This window comes from Meriones unguiculatus, chromosome 12 (assembly GCF_030254825.1).
Source record: "Meriones unguiculatus strain TT.TT164.6M chromosome 12, Bangor_MerUng_6.1, whole genome shotgun sequence".
NCBI lineage: Eukaryota > Metazoa > Chordata > Mammalia > Rodentia > Muridae > Meriones > Meriones unguiculatus.
Window position 1 is genome coordinate 28,279,156 of NC_083360.1, and position 20,505 is coordinate 28,299,660.

Here is a 20,505-nt window from a genome sequence, read left to right on the forward strand (position 1 = left end):
AGTCAGGGATATCCAGGGGTGATGGTGGGAAGAAGCTAGATGAGGGGAGGGAGAGATGGCTGGGAACCCTGGAGAAACATGAGGCTGTTATATAGGGGCCTGGGGGTGAGGAGTTTGTGGTTTGGCCTTGAAAAGAAGGTGTGTGACCTTCATCAGGTGGAAGTCTGTGAACAGCCGTGACTGGGCAACCTGGCCTTGTCATAGAAGCTGTCTGGAAGGAAGACGCAAGGGAGGAAGTGGTGGGCAGGGGCCCTGGGGGCCTTCCTCTCAGGTGGAATGTTATGACCTCAGCCAGTCTCTCACATGTACCTTACTCTTCTCACATGCCCCTTAATCAGGGTCATGCCTTGAAATGCTGAGACATTAATTCCCCGGGAAACTCAGCACCCTTGATGGGCCAGATGAACCATTTAAACTTCCACCCTGACCTGGGGCAAAACGGGATTGAGACTGGCATTGCCAAGAGCTGGGAAGCACACTCCTAGGTCAAGAGCCAACGCCTGCCTCACAGCCCTTTCCTTCGCGTCTTTCTCTTTTCCCTCTGTCTGCCCTTTCCTCTTTCCCTCCCTCTCTTTCTCTCCTTCCCTTCTTTCTTCCTCCGCTGTGTTTTTTGGTGCTTGGTTATGTTTTCCTTACAGGCAGTGGGAGGGGGTGGCTTATGGAGGATGGAGAGCAGAGGCAGAGAAAGGCAAGCAAGAGACAGCTGAGAGGCCCCTGAGCATCCAAACTATTGAGCAAGGCTGGCCCACCAGGGACCACACTAATCCCAGCCTTCCACTAGGCCCTGGCCCCCAAGTGAATGCCCTTCCATCTTTAAGCCCTTCCTGGGTCAGCTATGACAAAGTCCACGTTCACACGAGCAGTTGGCCAGTCCCGTCATTCTGAGGCTGGGTGTCCCCAGTCAAGGTGACCTCGTGCCGGGGGCTGCTAGGATTGTAAAGGGGGATCTGCCCCAGCTTGGGAGCAGGCTTGATCCTTACCACTCTGCTATGGACACAGCATTCACTCAGGGCTCTGCCACTGCCCTTTCAGGGTGTCCTCTCTGGGCCTCTGCATCCAGACTCCCTTGCATGCTGTCCATGAGGTCAGATGTGAGGCTGCCCGTGGCCACCATTTCAGGTGGCATAGGGAAGGTCTGATGCAGTGAACCAGGCTGAGTTGGGCAATGGGCTCCAGTGTACAGAAGGGCTTCAGCTCCGGCAGCATCTCCATTCTCTGCTGCCCGTGGCTGCAGCCTCACCTTCAGCCTTCTCTTGAAGACCCTCCTCTGGCTGTCACAGCAGACACTAACAAACCCAGCCCATCCCCCTGTGCACAGGCCTGGGAAGATCTACCTGAAACAGGCTCCTGCTGAGACCACCAAGGGATGCCTCAAGAGGGCTCCCGCAGGCTGTGAGGCACGTGCATGTCCTAGGCCAGGATGAGGGTGGAGCACTGTGGGCAGAGCTGGTGGCAATTGGGTGATGGTGAGGCTGAGGCCTAGGAAGACCCTCCCCCAGAGGGTATCCCCAAAGGGTTATCTTCAAGGCCTTTGTATGTATCAAGTTGCCTTGGATCTCTATGGCAGTCTAGGGGACAGGGAAAGACCCGGTTCTCATAGAGTCCACTAATGGGTAATCAAATGACCTCAGGCCCAGGCCCAAGGAGGCAGTCCTGGACCTCAGGACCCCAACCACACTCTCCTTCTTTCATCCAACAGGACCTGGAAGAGCAAGGACTTTCTCCAAGGGTATCAGGGAGCCACTCGGACTAGTACAGGCGTGCTGACCTGACATGCAGGGTTTAGCTGGGAGGCAGAAGCAGGCTGGGGAGGACACTCCCTGGGCACAGAGGTGAGGGAGGGAGCTTTTCTCATTGGCTGGAGGTGACTGAGTACCATCTCTGTCTCTGAGTAGACCCTATTTGACACTCTATCCACATGTACCCCTTATCTGAGGAGTCCCCCAAAAGTCCTAAGACAAGGTGCTGAGTTTGGGAGCAGAAAGCGACCCTCTGAAGAGGGTCACACCAAACACAGGTGTGACAGTCATCGCTGCGGGAAGAGCTCAGTCACCTTGTGGACCTTAGAAGACAGTGTGGGTGTGCCACCTGAGGAAGGAGGAGTTGTTGCTCCCACACCCCAAGTCCCATCCACCACTGGCAAAGGACAGGGCCTTCTGCCCCAATCCTGGTTTCCTCTGGCAAGCTGAGAGTCCAACTTTGAGCCACAGCTATAGTCACAACTGCAGTACCTGAGTCAGGCCAGAAGGAACCCAGACTCTGAAGCCAACTAACCTGCTTTCACACCTTGATCCCTGTCTGCTAGGCACCCTGATTCCTAACCCTGTAGCCGTCCTGGCCTGTGGACCCAGGATAATGTATCCAGAGAGACCACAGTGCGACCTCTGCCCAGAGTCTGCTGTCAGGAGCTTGGTGACAGGCAGCCTCCAAGAGTCCCTCCCTGTTCTCTGCAGCTATCGTGGGACAGAGCCATAGGCCTGGCCTGCCAGGCCACCAGTGCCTCTGCTGCACCTGGGATGGAGACTTTCCCAGCTCGGAGACGAATAATTGCAGTCAGATGAGGGTGTGGAGAGCTTGGATAGGCTCTGCTGCTCCCTCCACCTGGGGCCCACAGAACCTTTAGAAAAAGCCAGGAACATTCCATTCTCTGCGATGCTTCCCAGGAGATCTTTTTGTTTTGGAAGACTGTCATGGCAGTCTGAAACAGCTGGACAGCCCTGGGACGGGGGTGGGTATGAAACAGAGGCTTTTGGATGGGGACCTCATTCTGAGGCCCCCATGAGGACTGACAAGGGTGATCCCTGGCAGGACAGTTCACCTTCCTGGGTTTTGATGTCACCTGGCCCCAGCTCATGGGACCCAACCTCACTGTGGTTCATCATCTTTATTCATCATTTTGGCAAGCTACAGGTAGCATAAGCCTTGTGCTAACTCATCACCCTTCCTTGAGGATCACTCGGGATGAGCCCGAGGCAGTGCCTCTGTTGACCCATTTCACAGATGGAAAAACTGATTCACACATTGGAAACACGGCCTTCAAAGCATGAACATCCTAGTGTCAGGGTCTTCGGGCTCAGGGCTCATCTGAAGTGGGCTGGGTACGGGAACCAGTCCTTGTCGGCTGCCGGCTGGGGAGTGGGAAGTGCAGCTGTGGCAGCAAAATCCTGCAATTAGAAAGAGATTCCGCAATCATGGAGCTGCAAATTGAGCCCGACCTCTCCCAGGTTTAGGCAGATGTGTGTCCTGCACATGTGCTGTAGATTCCTGGAGAGAGAAACACCACAGCCAGCTGTGTCTACCCCTTACACGGCTGCTCGCTCTGTCCCCAGGTATTCGTGCTCCGCTGCTTCTGTGGCCTGTGTCTAGAGTGTACAGGCTGCCCCCTGCTGCCCAGGCTTGTAGAAGCTGCTCACAGGTGGCACCACAGCTTCCTTTCTGAGGGAGCTTTGTCCTCCACATCCCAGTTTTCTGCTGTTGTGGTCAGCCCATGCTGAACACCCTGGTGCGTGGGAGCTAGCAAGGGACTGCACCTCAGCGTCCGTCCTGGGGCATCTGGCCTCCACATGGGGCTTCCTACTCTGAATCCTAGGCTACCTGCTCACCCTCCTGTAGCACCAGGAAGATTTCCTCCTCCTCTCTTCCTCCCTTTTTACTTCTTTTCCTTCCTCTCCCCCACCAAACCCTCCGCCGGCTATTCAGAAGCTCAAGGCAACAGGGTACAGTTGACCTCCTATTTGCAACATGAACTAGGGCCAGCTGCCAGGACTTCAGTCTCTGTCTCCTCGTGTGAGGCAGGCCTGCCCAATCCTTTACCTGTCCCCTCCCCTTGCCTGCCCCCTCCTCTTGACAACAGTGGCCAAATGTTCATTTTGGCATGCATGTGGCTTGGGGAAGGATCTGGTCATGTGGGGCATAACAACTGGCATGCCCTGGGGTCTATGGGCCCAAGGGTGTCTGTACTGAACTCCCATAGCTACCTGAGGTGGCCTAGCTCCATGCCAGGGCCTCCTCCACATCATCTTCCTTGTCTAGCCCCGAAGGCATAGAGGTTGACTGTTCATGTGACATGCCCTGAAGTCTGGGCCATTCAGGTTCCAGGTTTGCAGCCTTCTTGGTGGCTTCACCAAGTCACTGCTCCTCACCTGGACCAGGAGCCTCCATGCCTCTCAGCTCGGATCCTGAGAAAAGCTGTCAGGGGCAGCAGGAATAAGCAGGAACTGGGCAAACACCTGGAATTCTATTTATCTTTTCATTTCTTTATTAAGTCATGGAAATCTGTCTACAACTAGGTCTTTGGTAGCTCCGTCATGGCACGGGCTGACTGGTGCCTGTGACCCCTGCAGCTGACTGGCATTGTGGAGATAGACCTACAGACACTGCTGGATGGGACTATATCTGGGATCTCAGTGCCCCCCCGCCAGGCCATGTTATAGGCTTAGTTCTCAGCCATGAGTCAGAGGGAGGTGGCAGCGAACAGTGAAAGACCTTGGAACCTTGAAAGAGCCGCTGGCCCTTCCTCCTCCTCTCTTTGTGGTAACAAGCGGTAAATGGTTTCACTGTGTCACATGCTCCCACCATGATGCGTTCCCTACCCCCCTTGAGAGGCCTTGAAGTGATGCTAGGATCATGGACCGATGCCTCCAAACCTGAGCTACATAATGCTTTTCTCTCTGTAAGCTGCTCACCCCGGGCATTTCTTACGGAGACCCGGAGCTGACTGACACAGCAAGGAAAAGAGTAAGCCTCCCTCAGCTTACTTCCAAGCCAGCCTGTCTTTCACTTGCCCGTGGTGGTCAGACCCCAAGCTGAGCCACTACGAAGTGGGACTCACAGTGCTTGTGTTAGACCCCAGTCCCAGCTTTGGGCACATGATTTATTGGAACCCATCCCAGTGGTGGCCAGTGTACCCCTGGGAGAACGTATCTGATGCCCAGACACAAGAGTGCCATTCTCCTCTCAACCTGAGGATGCCACCTGAAACCCAGGTAGCTGAAAGCCTTCAAGTGACACATGACATTTCCTGTCTTGGCGGCCATGATCCTGCTGTGCCTCCACTATGTGGAGAGACACTTGGGCCTCCCTGGTGCCCTTGTCCATGTACACCTCAGGTCTCTTGTGCCCAGCATCGTGGGAGGACCTGTGGGCTTGTCAGCCTTCTGTGTGCACAGCAGTGGATGGTGAATGCGCTTGGGCTTGGAAATTCCCAGCTGGGACGAAACACGCTGCCTTCCCTAATCCTAGCAGTAACATGGGATCAGTCTTCCATAGTCACCTGACAAACTGATTGCATTTTCACAAATGCTGCTGTGACCCTGCTATGAACTTGCAGTGGCCTCCCGACCCCCACAACGGCATGTTCAACACACACGGCCAAGCCTGAGGTTTGAATTTTTCATGTGGCAAGCTAGCGAAGGCACCTCATTTTTTCCTCAAGGGCTTTGATCTTCCTCCTCCCTCCTCCGGCCTGGAAGGATCACAAATGCCCAAGATGAAGGCACATCTCAAGCATTCCAGAACCTTCTTCAGGATGCCCTGCCAAAAATGTCAAAGGAAATTAGCGAGAGGTGATGTCAGGCTCAAGGAAGCAACATTCAATCAGTGGTACCATTCTCTCCCCAAATTGAATTATTCATCATTTCCCGGTCTTAATAAAATAATTACTGCCTCAAGTTTGCCCTCCCTTTGAGAGGGACTTGCTTCCTATCAGAATGTGAAAAGGGCTAAGGAGGATCCCCTGGGGGAGGAGCAGGAGGCCACGGACCCCTCCACCACAACCAGCTCCTTCATGCAGATCTGCCTCCATCCCCTTTTATTGACCAAACATACAGCTGACTCTCAGGCTGCAGCCTCGTCACTGAGACCCTTCTCTGTATGACGGCTGCAAATGCTGTATGATTTGCAGGGGAAAGGTTGAATGGCTACGATCAATAGTCCAGGAACTAAGGGACTGCCACGGTGGATCAAAGTAGGAAAGGTGGTGACAGGGTGAGATGGAAGAGGAAATGGGATTCTAGTGTCACTACTTACCAGAGGGTCCTGTCTATGACCTCACTGGGGATGCCATGGAACACAACCAGGGCGTGGGACCTGTCCTCTGTCCCCATGGCCAATGGTCATCTTTTGAGGATTCAGTCCTGACCCTCGGGCAGAGTGCTTAGGTCCAAAGCCTCTGATTCCATGTCATGACCCCACCCATGGGGCCCCGGAACACTTCCATAACCTCAGCATTAAGCCCCATGCCCTATGTCTCCAGCACACATGTGTTCTGGCTAATCTCCTCACCCCCAAGACAACAGAAAGACCTCTGGGAGTGCTGGTCTGCCTGCCTCAGTTCTCCTGTCTCTTGTGGCAGTTACACACAGCTGGAATCTGATGGGCTCCGAGCATGCTCACCTGTCCAGGTACATGGCTTTGGGGAATAAAAGTGAGCTTTCTAGGAAGGGCAGAGCACAAGCTCTGGAAGAGACGCCAGGGGCACCCCTAGAGAGCATTTGAATCTGTCTCCTCAACTTCTGGGCTCCAGTCACTGAGACGGGAGGATGTTGTCTGACTTTCCTCTTTGCTGTGATCAAACACCTAACAAGAAGCAATGAGGAAGAAAGGGTTTGTTTTTCTCTACAGTCTGAGGGTACAGTCCGAAGGCCTGGTGGCAGGAATGTGAGACATCTGGTCACCTCACGTCCACAGTCCGGAGACAGAGAGGGAGATGAACGCTAGTGCTCAACGCGTTTCCTCCATTTTGTCCTTTTTGTGTGGAACGGCACCAACTGCATTCGGTGAATCTTCTCCCTTCATTTAAACCTATCTGGACACACACTCAAGAGACACCTCACAAGCCTGTCTTCTGGGTGATTCAAAATCCAGCCAGGCTGCCAATGTGGAACAGCCAGTCACAGATGGGGAGCCCACAGAAGAGTCAATGGGGAGCCTACATTCAGCTCCCTACACAGGAATCAGCCCATGGTTCTGTGGCCTCAGTTTCTTCCTCTGCAGAATGGGAAGAAGGCTATTGTATCTAGAGTCTGGCTTCAGTGACTGAGTGTGGTGCTAAGAGTGCCAGCCCTTGTCTTACATTCTTGCTGGATGGCAGTGGGATGGCAACAACTGATATATAAGAAATCAGACACAAATGTGGCCATCCTCATTACCCTCTGGCACCTGTCTTCCTGTGGACCACATGTCTGCTCTTGCCACCTTCTCAGAGATTTCCAGGGACAGTCCCACTTCTTGGAGGTCTTGGGGACTCTGAGTCCAGTATCTGGCACTGAGGGGAACTCAGTGGATAAAGGCCACCGTTGATGCCTGTGTCTGTCTGGAACAGCTGTTGAATGGAATGGGAAATGAGTGCACATGCTGGGCACTCCCGAGGGGCCTGACTGCTCATCACACCATCTTCAGGATGACAACTCATTAAAGTCCTGAGCAAATGGCCTTCATTCCAGGACCTCAGGCTCTTCCTATATAGAAGGCACAGAAGGCAAGCATCATTATCAAGTGGTCTGGAGCTAGTGCTGGCCTTTGGTCTGTGATTCTTACAGGATGACAGTGGGACAGTGACCCAGGAAACACAGGGAAACTGAATCACTAGCAGTCTATGATCCAGGACTGAGAGACAGTGGCCAGGCACCCGGCCAACGAAGCTGGCCTCATGACTCAGTCTGGACATCATGGCTGAGCATCTTTCTGAATGAAAGATTGTAGAGATATGGGCTCCAAAGTCCTGATCCCTCAGTCATTAGGATGGACTGTATGGCCTGGTCATTCAAAGGTACAGGCACTGAGTTTTGTGTGAGGGACTGAGTTTTGAATCCAGGATATATGCTGCAGCTGATCTGGGGCGAGGGGCCAGTCAGATACTTGGCTTCTAGAGTTCAAATCACATATTTTGGGCAGGGATTGACAAAAGAGATGCCAACACACAGTAGGTGTTTTAGTGAGTGTGTGTGTGTGTGTGTGTGTGTGTGTGTGTGTGTGTGTGTGTGTGTTGGATGCCTGGTGTGGGACAGGGAAGGCCTTGGACCCAACGGTTTCAGGGGAGCTCAATGGGCTGGGCTTACCCCTTGTCCCAGTTGGAACACATCGGAGACTGGCAAAGCAATTTGTTGTTTAACTTTGGGGGACGAGGCCAGTGATTTGTGCTTATTGAATTTAGAAACGGTGAGAAGGAAAGTTTGGCGGGTCTGGGGAGATGCTGCCGTTCTCATTCACTGCCCTGGAGCACTGCTGCATGCATACAAATGGCCTGATTAATCTTTCAGTGGGGGCCTCATGCTCAGCAGCCTGCCATGAAATCTACCACCCCATGCCACACTGAAAGCCCAGAGACAGGCAGGAGGAAACTGCCAGCAGGCATTTCCACTCCCAGGAGACCCAGGAGCCCAAACAGGGCCATGGCTGAGTGTCAGTGTTTTTGAGTCAGCATTAACTCCTTCATCAGTGATGCACGGGAGCGTCTTGGCTGGACCATAGTGAACTGGGGATGAGACATTGAACGGGACAAGTTTGCACCATTTGGAACTTTCTAGACTAGATGAGCAAAATGGATGCAAACAGCTTCACATCGACTGGCATCAGGATTCTGCAAGATGGCCAATCTCCATGGAAGTGTCATCATTGCTGGGGAAGTTGGAGAAGTCTCTGTCAGTTGGGATAGGTGGGAACTTTTGTGACAGTCATCATGGAATGCTCACTAAGGGGAAATGCACCCTGTCAGAGAAGGTACGAACAAGACGCTTGTGTTCTGACGAGCTGGGGCTGTTCAGGAAAATGGTGGGCGCACCCACTGGTGGGGGTGGTAGAGCAGATTGCTTTGAGTGCCTCACGCACAAGGTGGCCTGAGTCTTAGCACAAGAGGCCATTGAAGGATTTGGGCCCGTGGAGTGTCGTGCAGGCAGATTGGTAATCCAGCAGTATGATGGGTAGAGTGAATTATTCTGGAGTGAGGGACAAGGTTTTTGGGGTGTCACTTTCTTAGGAGTACCTGAAACTGTACTCTGAACATGTATGTTCTCTGGGGTTGGCACAAGGTTAAAAGCTAAGCAAAAGCTGAGAGACGGGAACACAAATACAGAGAGGCTAGACAGTGGGACAGGGAAACAGGGGTTGGGGGCTGACAGTGGCCCAGCTAGGGGTCTCATCTGTAGCTTCTCTGTGTCTGAGGGTCAGACACATGATGGACCAATGTTCCAGGTCAGGGTCCTGACCACATTACTCATTCTCTACAGAAACAAAGTGAAAAGGGCACACAGCCCTGTACCAATACCAGGGATGTGACCAACATTAGTTTATTGCTGTGTGTCAGGCCCGTGTGACCCCAAGTATGGCCTCTGAGGCCTGATGCGCGTGTGTGTGTGTGTGTATATGCGTGCACGTGTGCCAGGCCAAGGCCAGAGGCAGATGTTGGTTTTTCTTCCACTTGGAGCCCTTTCATCAATCACCAGGGTGTCAGCGTTTACCTTCCCAGCTTAGTCTCTGCTCTCCCATCACTTCTCTCTTTTTAATGCAGCAGAACGATACCAATCTCTCCTCCTTTCACAGTGTAAAGTTGGTGGCATTCTGGCTCCCTGAGGATGCCAGGGAAAGGTGTGACATCTCCCCAGGCACCAGCACACAGACTTCCCTCTGCCATCGTGAGGAGGGGATGGCAGCCTCTTCAGGGAGCTCAGAGCTAGAGTTTTCTCATTTCCGCTGATTTTAATGCTGCTGCCATCCCAGGGGCCCTGTGCTCGAGACGAGCAAGCACTTTTCAAGTTAGTATTTTGTTCTTCTATAAACACACATTCTCATACAGGAAACACTGAAGGGGAGAAAGCTTAAGCAGTCCCACTCACAGAGAATAATATGACTTGCTTCTTGCAGCAGCCATGCACTTGAAATGGCATTGACGTGCTCTCTGCAGACCTGGTGGTGGCTGCAAGTCATATAAAAGCATGGTTCCCAGCTGTTGGAGCTGGTAAGCTCCTAGCTGTGTCCTTGGGACATGTCCCAAGAAAGCTGCTGGGGCTCTCCCACCCTCAGATGAGGACTGAAGAGCAGAAAGATCAATGCTGTTCAACTCCAGAACCCTCTGGAGAGTCCTTTAGAGCTTCCCACCTGGGTGGGAATGTCATGGTTGCCTGGGCCAGAGTCCCCCATGACCCAAGCTCAGGGCCCAGCAATGTGCTCTGGGGACAGAGCACTAGCTTGTGATCTTAACAGCCAAAGTAGAGGCTTCACCCCGCATTCCCTTAAGTCCCTTGCTGCTGTGGCACTGGGAGCCTGTGGCTGGTGCCACGTGCAGGTATCTGCTCTATGGGTCCAGAGATGCCCAGCACTGCAGGTAGAACAAGGCTAGCTTTCCCAGAGCTGTCCCAGGCTCCTGGCTTCAGGAGCCCAGTCTGAGCCCCTAGACATGCCGATCCACTGCAGAGTGAGCACACAGCTGTGCTTCCCGTAGCCTGCCCACGTGTCCATCACCTGCTCAGGTTCTCAGTCCTCCTGAGCACTGCCTCCCACCCAGGGGCAGCATCTCGAGTCAGTGCCGTATGGCGACTGGATTGCAGAAAGCTCAAGCTGTTCTCTGACAGCCAGGGCTTGAGCCTGAATGTTGCACGTCACCTTTCCAATTCAACATCCCGCCTATCTCTGTTGGAATCCTTGCTCTTCCACTGAGTCGCCTATAAATGAGAGAGATGGATTCTGACATTGGGCGTTATTACATGGAGCAGTGATGGTGGCAATGGTGGTGTTGATGGTTGTGATGATGAAGTGATAATGGTGGTGGTGGTGGTGAAGGGGTTGCTGGTGCTGAAAGCGATGATGGTGATGTTAGTGATGAGGAGAATGACGGTGGTGGTGATAATGGTGATGGTGATAATACAAGTCAAACCCAGGGTCTGAAGAATAGGCCCAAACCTCAGGAGTGAATCTCACAGCAATGGATCTCTCAGTGGCCCCTGCTGTGAGAGCCCTCAGGGAATATCCTGATTCTGAGCTGAGGGGTCAGGTGAGTAGGAAGTGATGCATCAGTCCCACCAAACAAGTCCCGTTCAGACCCGTCCTGTTCTCAAAAAGTGCCTGTGTTGTATCACTCTCCTCCAGCCCCAAGGTTGCTGAGTCACACTGCTCTCTCCAGTCCTGGCTGCACATTGTCTCCCTAAGAGCTCTGATATGAATGAGGCTTAGGCCCAACCAGCGATTCTGACAATGTCAGGTTGCACTGGGGTTCCTGTCTGTCTGCAAAGGACCCCAGGTGATCACAGTCTCAATGGAGGCCTAGGACTCCTGCAAAGCTCTCTGCTCCTTCCCACCACAGGGCTATCTGGCAATGCACCCTTTCCCCTACCCCATGCCTGTGGGAAGATCGCAGGCACAGCCAGTGGTCTCCAGTGCCACAAGAGAGGGGCAGCTGTTATTGGTAGGTTTTGGTATTCAGCCCTTTGAAAAGGGAGTGAAGGTCAGAGGTCACCATGATGTAGTGAGGTCACAGAGCCAGTAGGTTCCATCTCTATAGGCAGTTCGCCAAGAAAGGAATGCCTCCTCTTCTTGCCCAATTGAGAAAATGGGCCCAGTTGGATTCCCAGGTGTTTTAGTCACTGTTCTGTTGCTGTGAAAAGACACTGTGACTAAGGCAACTCTTAGAAGAGAAAGCATTTACTTGGGAGCTTGCCTACCGTTCCAGAGGTTTCATTCATTATCATCATGGCAGGGAGCGTGTTAGCATGCGGTCAGGCATGCTGCTGGAGAAGTCACTGAAAGTTACATCCTGTACCAGAGGGTGGCGAGAGCTAGGCTAGGTCTGGCACGGACTCTTGAAATCTCAAAGCCCACCCTCAGTGACATGCTTCCTCCAACAAGGCTATACCTACTCCAGCAAAGCTACACCTCCTCAAATAGTGCCAGTCCTTGGTGATTAAGCATGCAAACATATGAGCCTATAAGGGACATTCCAGTTCAAACCATCACACCAGGGTCACACAGCAAGTTGTACTATCCATGCACTGTCCATGTCATCCACTCATCTAACCTCACATCTGTCCATCCACCCTCCACCCATTCTCCCCTTTCAGGCATGCATGTGCATTCATGTACCCATTCCCCACACTCATCCTCCAATCCTTTCATCCATCCATCTACCCATTGAACCAGTCATCCTTCATCCCCATCTATTGACCATCTGTCAATCTTCTGATCATTCATTTGTCTACCACATATCTATTAAGCAACCTTCCTGTTTGTCTTTCCATTCATCTATTTATCCATCCATCCATCCATCCATCCATCCATTCATATTCCATCCATTCAATCAACCATCCCATTTTCTACTCATCCATGTATTCTCTACCATCAATATATTCATCACTTATCTATCTACTATCAACATTTCCACTACCTATCCACCCATCCATCTATTTACCATCCATCAGTCTGTCCATACATCCCCTCACTCTTCATAATCTACTTAATTACACAATCACTCCCATACCATTTATCCATTATCCATTCATGCCCATTTACCTACCCATCTACCTGCCCATGCTCCCGTCCATCCATATGCTTTGTAGATACAATAGTGAAACCATATGGACTCATTGCTTTCCTAGCATTCATTGCTCTCCCCGAGCCTCAGCTAAGTGGATGTTAAGGCATCTCAGACATGGAGGCTGTTGAGGCACAGAACCAAAGTGAAGCTATATCCCAGAGAGGGAGCTGTGAGGCACAGGAGAGGGCCTGAGGTCTTGCAGGGAGTGACAATCTTGGTGCAAGAGGCAGGTGACCCTGCCACCTGCATCAGGTAGAGTCTGTGTACTGTGCCCCCCTTCTTCATTGCCACAGTACACACAGCATATTTCCTGTCATAGCTTTCCCCTTTTATGAGGGTGCAATGTTTCTCTGTGCTAACCAGCTGTCAACTTTTCATTCAAGCACCACCATTGCCAAAACTCCACTGATGAAGTCACGAAGTCATAAAATGGTGATTGTGGCTGACTTGAAGAGGGCCAGGCAGCAGGGACATCTAAGGAGAAAATGTGGAGTGAAGCACATTTCCTCCTCTCAGGAGATTTCTGCCTTGAACTAAAGAGTTCCTAGGGCATCACTTACCACCCACCCCCACAGTGCTGGAAGTGGAGATCCTGTATCCCATGTGCAGGATAGGTGCTGACCCTGGCCATGCTCTTCCTCAGGTCTGACTTAGACTGCTTAGAAGTGTTTGTGAGATAGCAGTCATCACAGAGCAGGGTCACTGTTCAGGTCACCAAGTGTCCTTGTCTCCCCCTGTTCCACCTCTTTCGAGCTCCATAGCTTGGGAGTAAGATCTCAGCCTTTGGAAGGAGACCGGAAGTCCTGGACCCTGGATGATATAGGGCTGAAGATGCTTGGCTCTCTGGCTCCTGTTCCCCCAGCACCTTGGGCTCACTGCTACAGTCACAGAACACAGGGATCAGCAGGCCTGTGAAGTGTCTCAGGATAAGAGGCAAGGGTCTAGGCTGACTGAAAGAAGCACCTTCCCACCTACAGGGTGGGGACACCCAGGCCAGACTTCCAGGAGGAAGTAGCAGACAGGTGACATGGCCAGGAAAGCACAGAGTAGTAGAGGTCACAGCAGGTGGTAGCATGTCCTTCTCTGGTAAGAGGGCCCGGGAACACCTAGAGACCTCCGAACTGGTGATCGGAAGTGTGGTGGGGCATGAGGAAGCCAAATCCAGTGACCTTAGCCTCCTGCTGAAACCAAGCCCATGCTGGACATGATCCTTCAGGCAGGGCTGGGTGGAGAGGAGAACCCACCCAACAGACAAGGAATTCTTTCCTGCCCAACCCATTTTGTGGCAGGATGGTGGCCAGGTCCATTAAACCAAACCATTAACCAGGGCTGTGCAGAGACTGGTTCAGTGTGGGAGCCTCATTACTGTCATCATTAGCCTCCCACAGTGAGGCCACCACAGTCCAGAGCCAGCTTTGATGGGAACTGGCTAGGCTGGGCCAAATCTAATCAAGCTTACTCAGTTCCATCACACGGAGGAGCTCCTCCCAACCCCCACTAGTGATGTGGCCAACATGCCCATGAAAACATTCCAGCGTCTCTTGTCAACTGCAGATTTATTTTCTTGATCACTTTACAAAACATAGTACTGAGCCTGTGGCATGTGGCATGGATGTTTTTTGTTCCAGGCTTGATGGACAGCTTGCCAGGCATGTTCCTCAAGCCTTGGGGTCAGCCAGCTGTCAATCTGGACAGTAGTTATTAATTTTCACAGTATTAAGATATAACAAGAAAGGTTACAAAAAAAAAAAGAAAGAAAGAAAGGTTACTATTAGTGACATGTACACAATGATCAAAAATCAAATAGCCACAGACATTCTACTAAGGAAACCTAAGGAGTCTGGGCATAGCCAAACGCCATGGCAAACAGTCTGCAGCTGGTCAAGGAATGAGCAGGGAGACAAGGTGTGTGTTCCACAGAGCCCCAGACTGGAGGGAAGCATGATGCCTGAAGGGATAGCACCAACACAGGATGGGTTGTCAAGGGCTATATGTTGGGGAGAACCTGCCTCAACCTGGGACACTGTGGACCATTGGCTTAGCCTGTAGGAGTCCAGCAGGTACGGAACAGCAGGTTCAAACATTCAGGACCAGACTATCCATGGAACCTTCTAGAAGCTTAGCAGACAGAAACCTAAAGATTGTAGTGGGGAGAATCCTTGGGAATAATACTGTTAGACATTGAAAACCCAAGGTAGAAAGCAAATCACCATGGCCCTAAACTGCTGTCACCCTAAGGGCAGTGACAGTGGGTATGAACAGCACTCAAAGTGAGACTGCTTAGTGGCAGGCCATTTTGCGGTGGGACGGGAAGGGACTGATTTTGCTTGAAGACACCAGGGACCAGGAGACAGATGGAGGCTGGGCCCCTGGCTTTGGTGCTGGCCAGGGATAGTGAGTGAGTCAGCATACTCTCAGACAACTGCACTTGGCCCTATCACTGCTTTATTGAAAATCAGGCACAGCAGTATACCCCTGCCATCCCAGTGTGGTAGACCCTGATTCTGGAGGATCACTGCCAGTTTGAGGCAATTCAGGACTACAGTGTTTTCTAGGGCGATCTGGACTACAGAATGAGAGCTGTCTTAAAACAAGCAAAGCCTCCTCTGCCATCCCCGGGAACTTGGCCTTACTTGGGGCTCTCCACATTCATGGTGTTCATGTACTTTGGTTGGTAGCTGCCCCTGGGAGGCTGGAACTTCTATGTGGTCTCTGCTAACTCCCAAGTCTCTAGGTCCTGAGAGAGCCTGCCCCTTGCTTGGTGCTCAGTACTCAGTGCTCGCTGCTCAGTAAGCATTCAGCCTAGTGAGTCCTTGGTAGTCAGTACCGGATGAATGACTGCGGGATGGAATGAATGGGAGGGGGCAGGCTTAACAATGGATGGGAGGTTGTGTGGAAACTGGCTGGCTGTAAGCCACATGTGGCTCCTGTTGTTCCTTTCTTGGCCTCTCATTATGTGCTGATGAGCATCCCACCTCTAAACACCAGCAAGTTCTTACATGGAACCCCACTCTTCAATTAATGGGACCTACCATTGTTGGGTGAAGAGGTACAGAGGTGTGTTCAGGGGACACAACTTTCCCCACAACGTCCTTTTGAGAACTCAAGTGGACACTGGAATACGGCAGAGGGCATCCTGGTACCAGGGCTGGGCAAGTGAGCTACCCAGCAAGGAGGGCCTAGATGGCCTGGAGGGCCATGACCTAGGGTTCTAGGGTCCTGAAGGAGCTGTCTGTGGAGGAGGCAGATCCATCCATTTGTGGCAGGAAGTTCTGGCCAGAAAAGCATCACTCACGGAGTCTCTGTGTGGCTCTACCTGGAAACATGGGGTCAGCTGGCAACAAGGTACTAGAATTTGGGATCACATGCTAGCAGCTCCTGGTCCATTGTGCAGAAAGGATGACAATGATAACAGTGGCTGGGGCAGGCCTGAGGATGGTATTGAAGATGGGTTTGGACATAGACATATTGAATTCTAGACCCTGCCAACCATCCCTGGCCTTCACTTCCAGAGAAACAGGTGACCACACTCAGAGCATGGAGCTAGTAAGGACCAGGAAATGAACCCCAGGCCTACCCAGTTGGGGATACCAAACTATCCAGAGCTACATTCCAGTCACTTTGGTTGTGGCTGAGACAGGTGGCTGGTGCAGGGTGGTAGGGCGTGATCCAGGCCTAATTATCCAAGCCTGCTGTGCCCTGATAAACTGTAGCCTCCCTGTCAGAAGAAAAGAAAACAGTTGGATCTGGCACATGGTGACAGGATTGTGAGGATGGTGTGGGTGGCATTCAGGAGCGTGTGTGCTGCCATGGCTGCCAGCCTGTGTCCCCCAAGCCAAATCTGTTATTAGGAGTATGAGTTTCCACCCCCAAGAGTTACTTCCCTTGCAGAGTACAGCTTTGATGCTTCAATGATAAACAAATGTCCCCGTCTTGGTCAGCAGGTGTCATGTGGAAGGAAAAGCTGAGGCAGGAGAGGGCTACAGAACAAGACTAGATGTCCATGTCCCCAGACATGCTACCCAGACCTTTTCCTTGAGGCTTATGGACCCAGCCACCTCCCATGAATGGGTGTCCCCATTGGTCCCCACAGAAGCCCGTGAGCTAAATGGTATCTTCCCTGTCCATCCCACCCTCTCGCTCCATCAGGAGTCAGTAATGTCTCTCTGCTGTGGCAAGGACTAGTCTTGAGCCCTGATGGTAGAAAGGTTGCCATGGAGATGCTCGTCATTGTGAGTTCAGAGGGAGATTCCGGGGGAGGCAACTGTAGAATCACTCCCAATGAGAGTGGCTGTCACAAGTGGCCCACGTCTCATGGTCACAGCTAGATGTTGTGCTAGATCTGTTTTGTTCTTCCTTGTTTACTAGTTAACATCCAGGTTCTGTCTTCTGATGAGAACTTGCCTCATTGCTATGTGGAGGAGGCTGAGAAAGTGCCTTCAAGGTCGTAGCCACCAGGCTGTTAGACCTGGTCTCATCTGAAGTAGGGTCTTTGCAGTTGGCATGCACTTTGCTGAGAAGGGTAGTCTGACGCCCCATGACTCATGTCCTTAGAAGAGAAGAGACATTGAGACACACAAAGTGGGGGGGTGACTACGGAGACAGAGGTAAGGGTGGAATACCAACTCAGATGACACTAAAGGCCAAATGCCAGGGGACACAGGAAGGCATCTCCCGAGGCCTTGTCCTAGTCTGGGACCTCTGTCCCTTCCTTGTGGGAGAGTAAGTGCTGCCATATCCAAGCCTCTGGCCCAACATACTTCTTGTTAGCACCAACCAAGTGTCAAGCCTCAGGCCATCAGTGTTATCTACACAGCTTACATGTTTAGGGGACCGCCGCACCCCTGGAGGGGAGTAAGCTGTGTCTCTAAACTTTCTCCAGAAACAAAATTGAGTTGTACCTGGGAGGCAACAGATTTCAAACTCATGTGACCTTAAAAGTCCTCTCCCACGTCTACAAGTGTTATTTTCCCAACATTTCCAGGCAGCACTGAAGTGTTTTCATGCTCTTCCCTAGAAGACATGGAGTGAGAAGAAAAGTACCAGTCATTTGGGTTCCTTTGCAATTGGGACTCCAGTGATGATGTAAAGAGGAGGAAGGTGGGAGGAGCTTCATCAGTGTGGAGGGCTGAAGAGAGAAAAAAAATAGGAAAAGACCTCAAAGTCACTCGTTCTGAATGCCCCTGATCTCTTGGGAACCGTCCTGGCTACAGACATCACACACAGGGCACATAGCTGGGGAATCCAGTGTTTGTAAAGCAAAACTGAGGCTGTAACCAGTTAGCCTCTGTAGCTGTCGAGGACCAACTGCTGCAGAGCAAGCATCCGCTGTCCTTTCCCTACCACTGGACATGGACCTGATGGCTTGCTGTGCACCTTTGGACTTCACAGGTGTTACCGCTCCCCACTGTCAGTGAGTCTTGCCCCCTGAGGTCCGTGGCATCACTTAGAGCTAGACTGTTAGGCTATTGGATTTGTTCATTTGTGAGTTGTTTCCTTTATCCAACATGTGAACAACAACAACAACAAAAGGTGTATTCATCTCTGTCTCGATGACTTGTAAAAATGATCTGTGTCACTGTCCCAGCCCGTCATCATGACACCCTGTTCACATCCCTCTATCTTCCTCAGTTCTTCCATATCCTGGCGGCTGTGTTGTAGAGAGCCCCTTTACCCCAGGGTCAGGCCCTTAGATAGCTGAGGTTCACAGAACACAGCACCTGCTCTCACCTGTGTGTCAAATGGCTGAGTGTGTGGTGGAGGGACCAGGCTCACTGACTCTCTAGTGTGGTGACACACACCCACTCTTCTCACTCTTATAGGGTACTTTACTTTCGTTTCTGCTGCTCTGCTAAAACACCTGACAAGAGCATCCTTAAAGAGGAAGGATTTGCTTGGCCCATCACGGTGTGGAAGTCAAAGCAGATCCCTCTTCTCTTAAGTTGCTTTCCTATGTTTTCTGTCATAGTTACAAGTCTGTGAAACAAGTCCAAGCTGAAGCTGTGAGTTGGGGTGTGAAAACATTGAAGGCAGGGTCAGTATCTGACACACTCTAATCCCTGGGAAGAGCCAATGCTGTAGTCTCTCTTCCCCGGCCTTAGAGCACCCCTAACTCCTGCTTTCTTGAGGACCCAGAACCATAAAGACTATGCACTTCCCTCCTGTCTTAGTGCATGGCCTTGAGATGCCTTCTCTGTGTGCACAAGTTGCTACTGTCTGCCCCATCTTGGGACATAAGGCCCACTTTCACTGTGGAGCCCACCAGTAAGATCAGGTGAGTGTCTGCCTCCCTCACCCATTCCTCTCAGCCCATCCACAGTCATCACAAAGACTTGGAGGGCTGCCTGCAGTGTGTACAGGAAATAATAGAGTCTAGGTGGAGCTAGGGCATTCAGGAATCCTCCAGGGATTAGCAGGGTATGATCTAGAGCTCTTGAGCAGGCTTCCTCTTCCTGTGGCTCATCTTATATATAACACTAAGGACCCACCTGTTGGCTACCTATGGGAAAATCCAAGGTGGAGCCTCGAGATGCCTTCTCTCTTTTTTGTCTCCTTGGTAGACTGAACTGTACCACTTGCTTCCATAGGTTTCTGTCTGAGGACAACCACCCTGCATGGATATAGCCTGCAGAACAGCTTCTGTCAGCCACAGAGTGTGCTAGAGTGGCCCTGCTCCGGGGAGCTCAGAGTCCCTCTGTGGTCCCCTCCTACCCTCAGCCGCCCTCCCCCCCACTCCCCCCCCACTGCCAGGCCATACACTTCTCTGCATCTCTTTCTCTCAATTAAGCCCCAGCAGCTAGGAGCCGAGGGGCTCTGGCTGTGCATGCTCTGAGTTTTAATTAGGGGTCACTGTGAATGGTGTTATTTCCCAGGCTGGCTTTGCTGTGATTCTATTAAAACCTCCTTTTGTAGACATCAGGCTTTGCCCTAGTCTACGCAAGGACAAAGGAAACTGGATTCCTGACAGAGCTGCTGGTTCGTCCGGGAGTTGTAGGCTTTCTTTCTTTTCACTGCCTCAGGTGGTATAGCCTGGAAATGGTTGATAGGTTTTTGCATTCAAGAAAACTTGGACCTTCTAGCATCTGGACTTTGTGATGAGCAGGGTGTTAAAATTAAAATAGTCTTATAACAATGAGCACAGTAATCATTTAGTGGTGCCTTCCATGGTGCCAGGATAGACTTGCGGGTCTGTTTGCCATCTCCTGTCAGATCCTTCAGTACTGTCACTAAGGGTCATTCATTTCCAGCCTAAACAAGTTCAGTGAGACTCCAGAAGTACCACAGCTGTGAAGGCTGCCAGCCAAAGAGAATCAGAACCCAGCCTTGAAGCACTGGGTAGAATCCTATATATCAGGCTCAACCTCAGAGCTGGAGAAATCAGGATGGGAAAAAGAGCAGTTGCCCTCATGTACCTGCCTTGCACCTCATGTGACATAGATGTTCCAGCCACACAGCGAATAACCCCACTATCACTACCTCCTACAGGCCCAGGACTACCTTTCATTCTGGAAGAGAGACTGCTTTAGGAGATTTCCCTGCCTCCTCTGCCTCCATCCCCACAGCGGCTTGTAACCTGCTTCATTTACACCTACAGAAACTGAGACTCTGTGGAGGAATTGTTAGTGGCAGGGGCACACAGCAGTCACTTGGCCCTTAAAAACAGTCTCTGCCCCATGGACACCTGCTAATCCCAATGACCTCTTGTGCTCCCTGCTTTCTGAGTTATCTAGATGACATCCTTGCACTGCTGATCCTTGCCTATGTATGTATGTATATATCTATATCTATGTATGATTTATTTATTTATTTGTTTGTTTGTTTGTTTTTTGTTTTTTGAGATGAGATTTCTCTGTGTAGTCCTGGCTAGGAACTTGCTCTGGCCTCAAACACAGAGATCTGCCTACCTCTGCCTCCCTAATGCTGGAATTTAAAGTGTGAGCCACCAATGCTGGGCTGATTCTTGCCTCTTATAAAGCTGCTCTGTA

The 20,505-nt window shown here is 51.5% G+C and overlaps 1 protein-coding gene across 3 annotated transcripts in view; it reads left to right on the forward strand.

Moving 5' to 3' along the window:
• Sorcs2 (sortilin related VPS10 domain containing receptor 2) overlaps positions 1-20,505 on the forward strand; it is a 353,595-nt gene that overhangs the window by 181,266 nt on the left and 151,824 nt on the right. Inside the window, exon 1 of one of the 3 annotated variants that reach the window (XM_060365433.1) lies at positions 8,577-8,718. The exons of the other annotated variants lie outside the window; for them this stretch is intronic. Within the exon in view, the coding sequence (XP_060221416.1) occupies positions 8,678-8,718 (41 nt within the window). The 5' untranslated portion in view covers positions 8,577-8,677. Of the gene's footprint in view, positions 1-8,576; positions 8,719-20,505 lie in introns of those variants that run through there. 3 annotated transcript variants of the gene reach the window in all.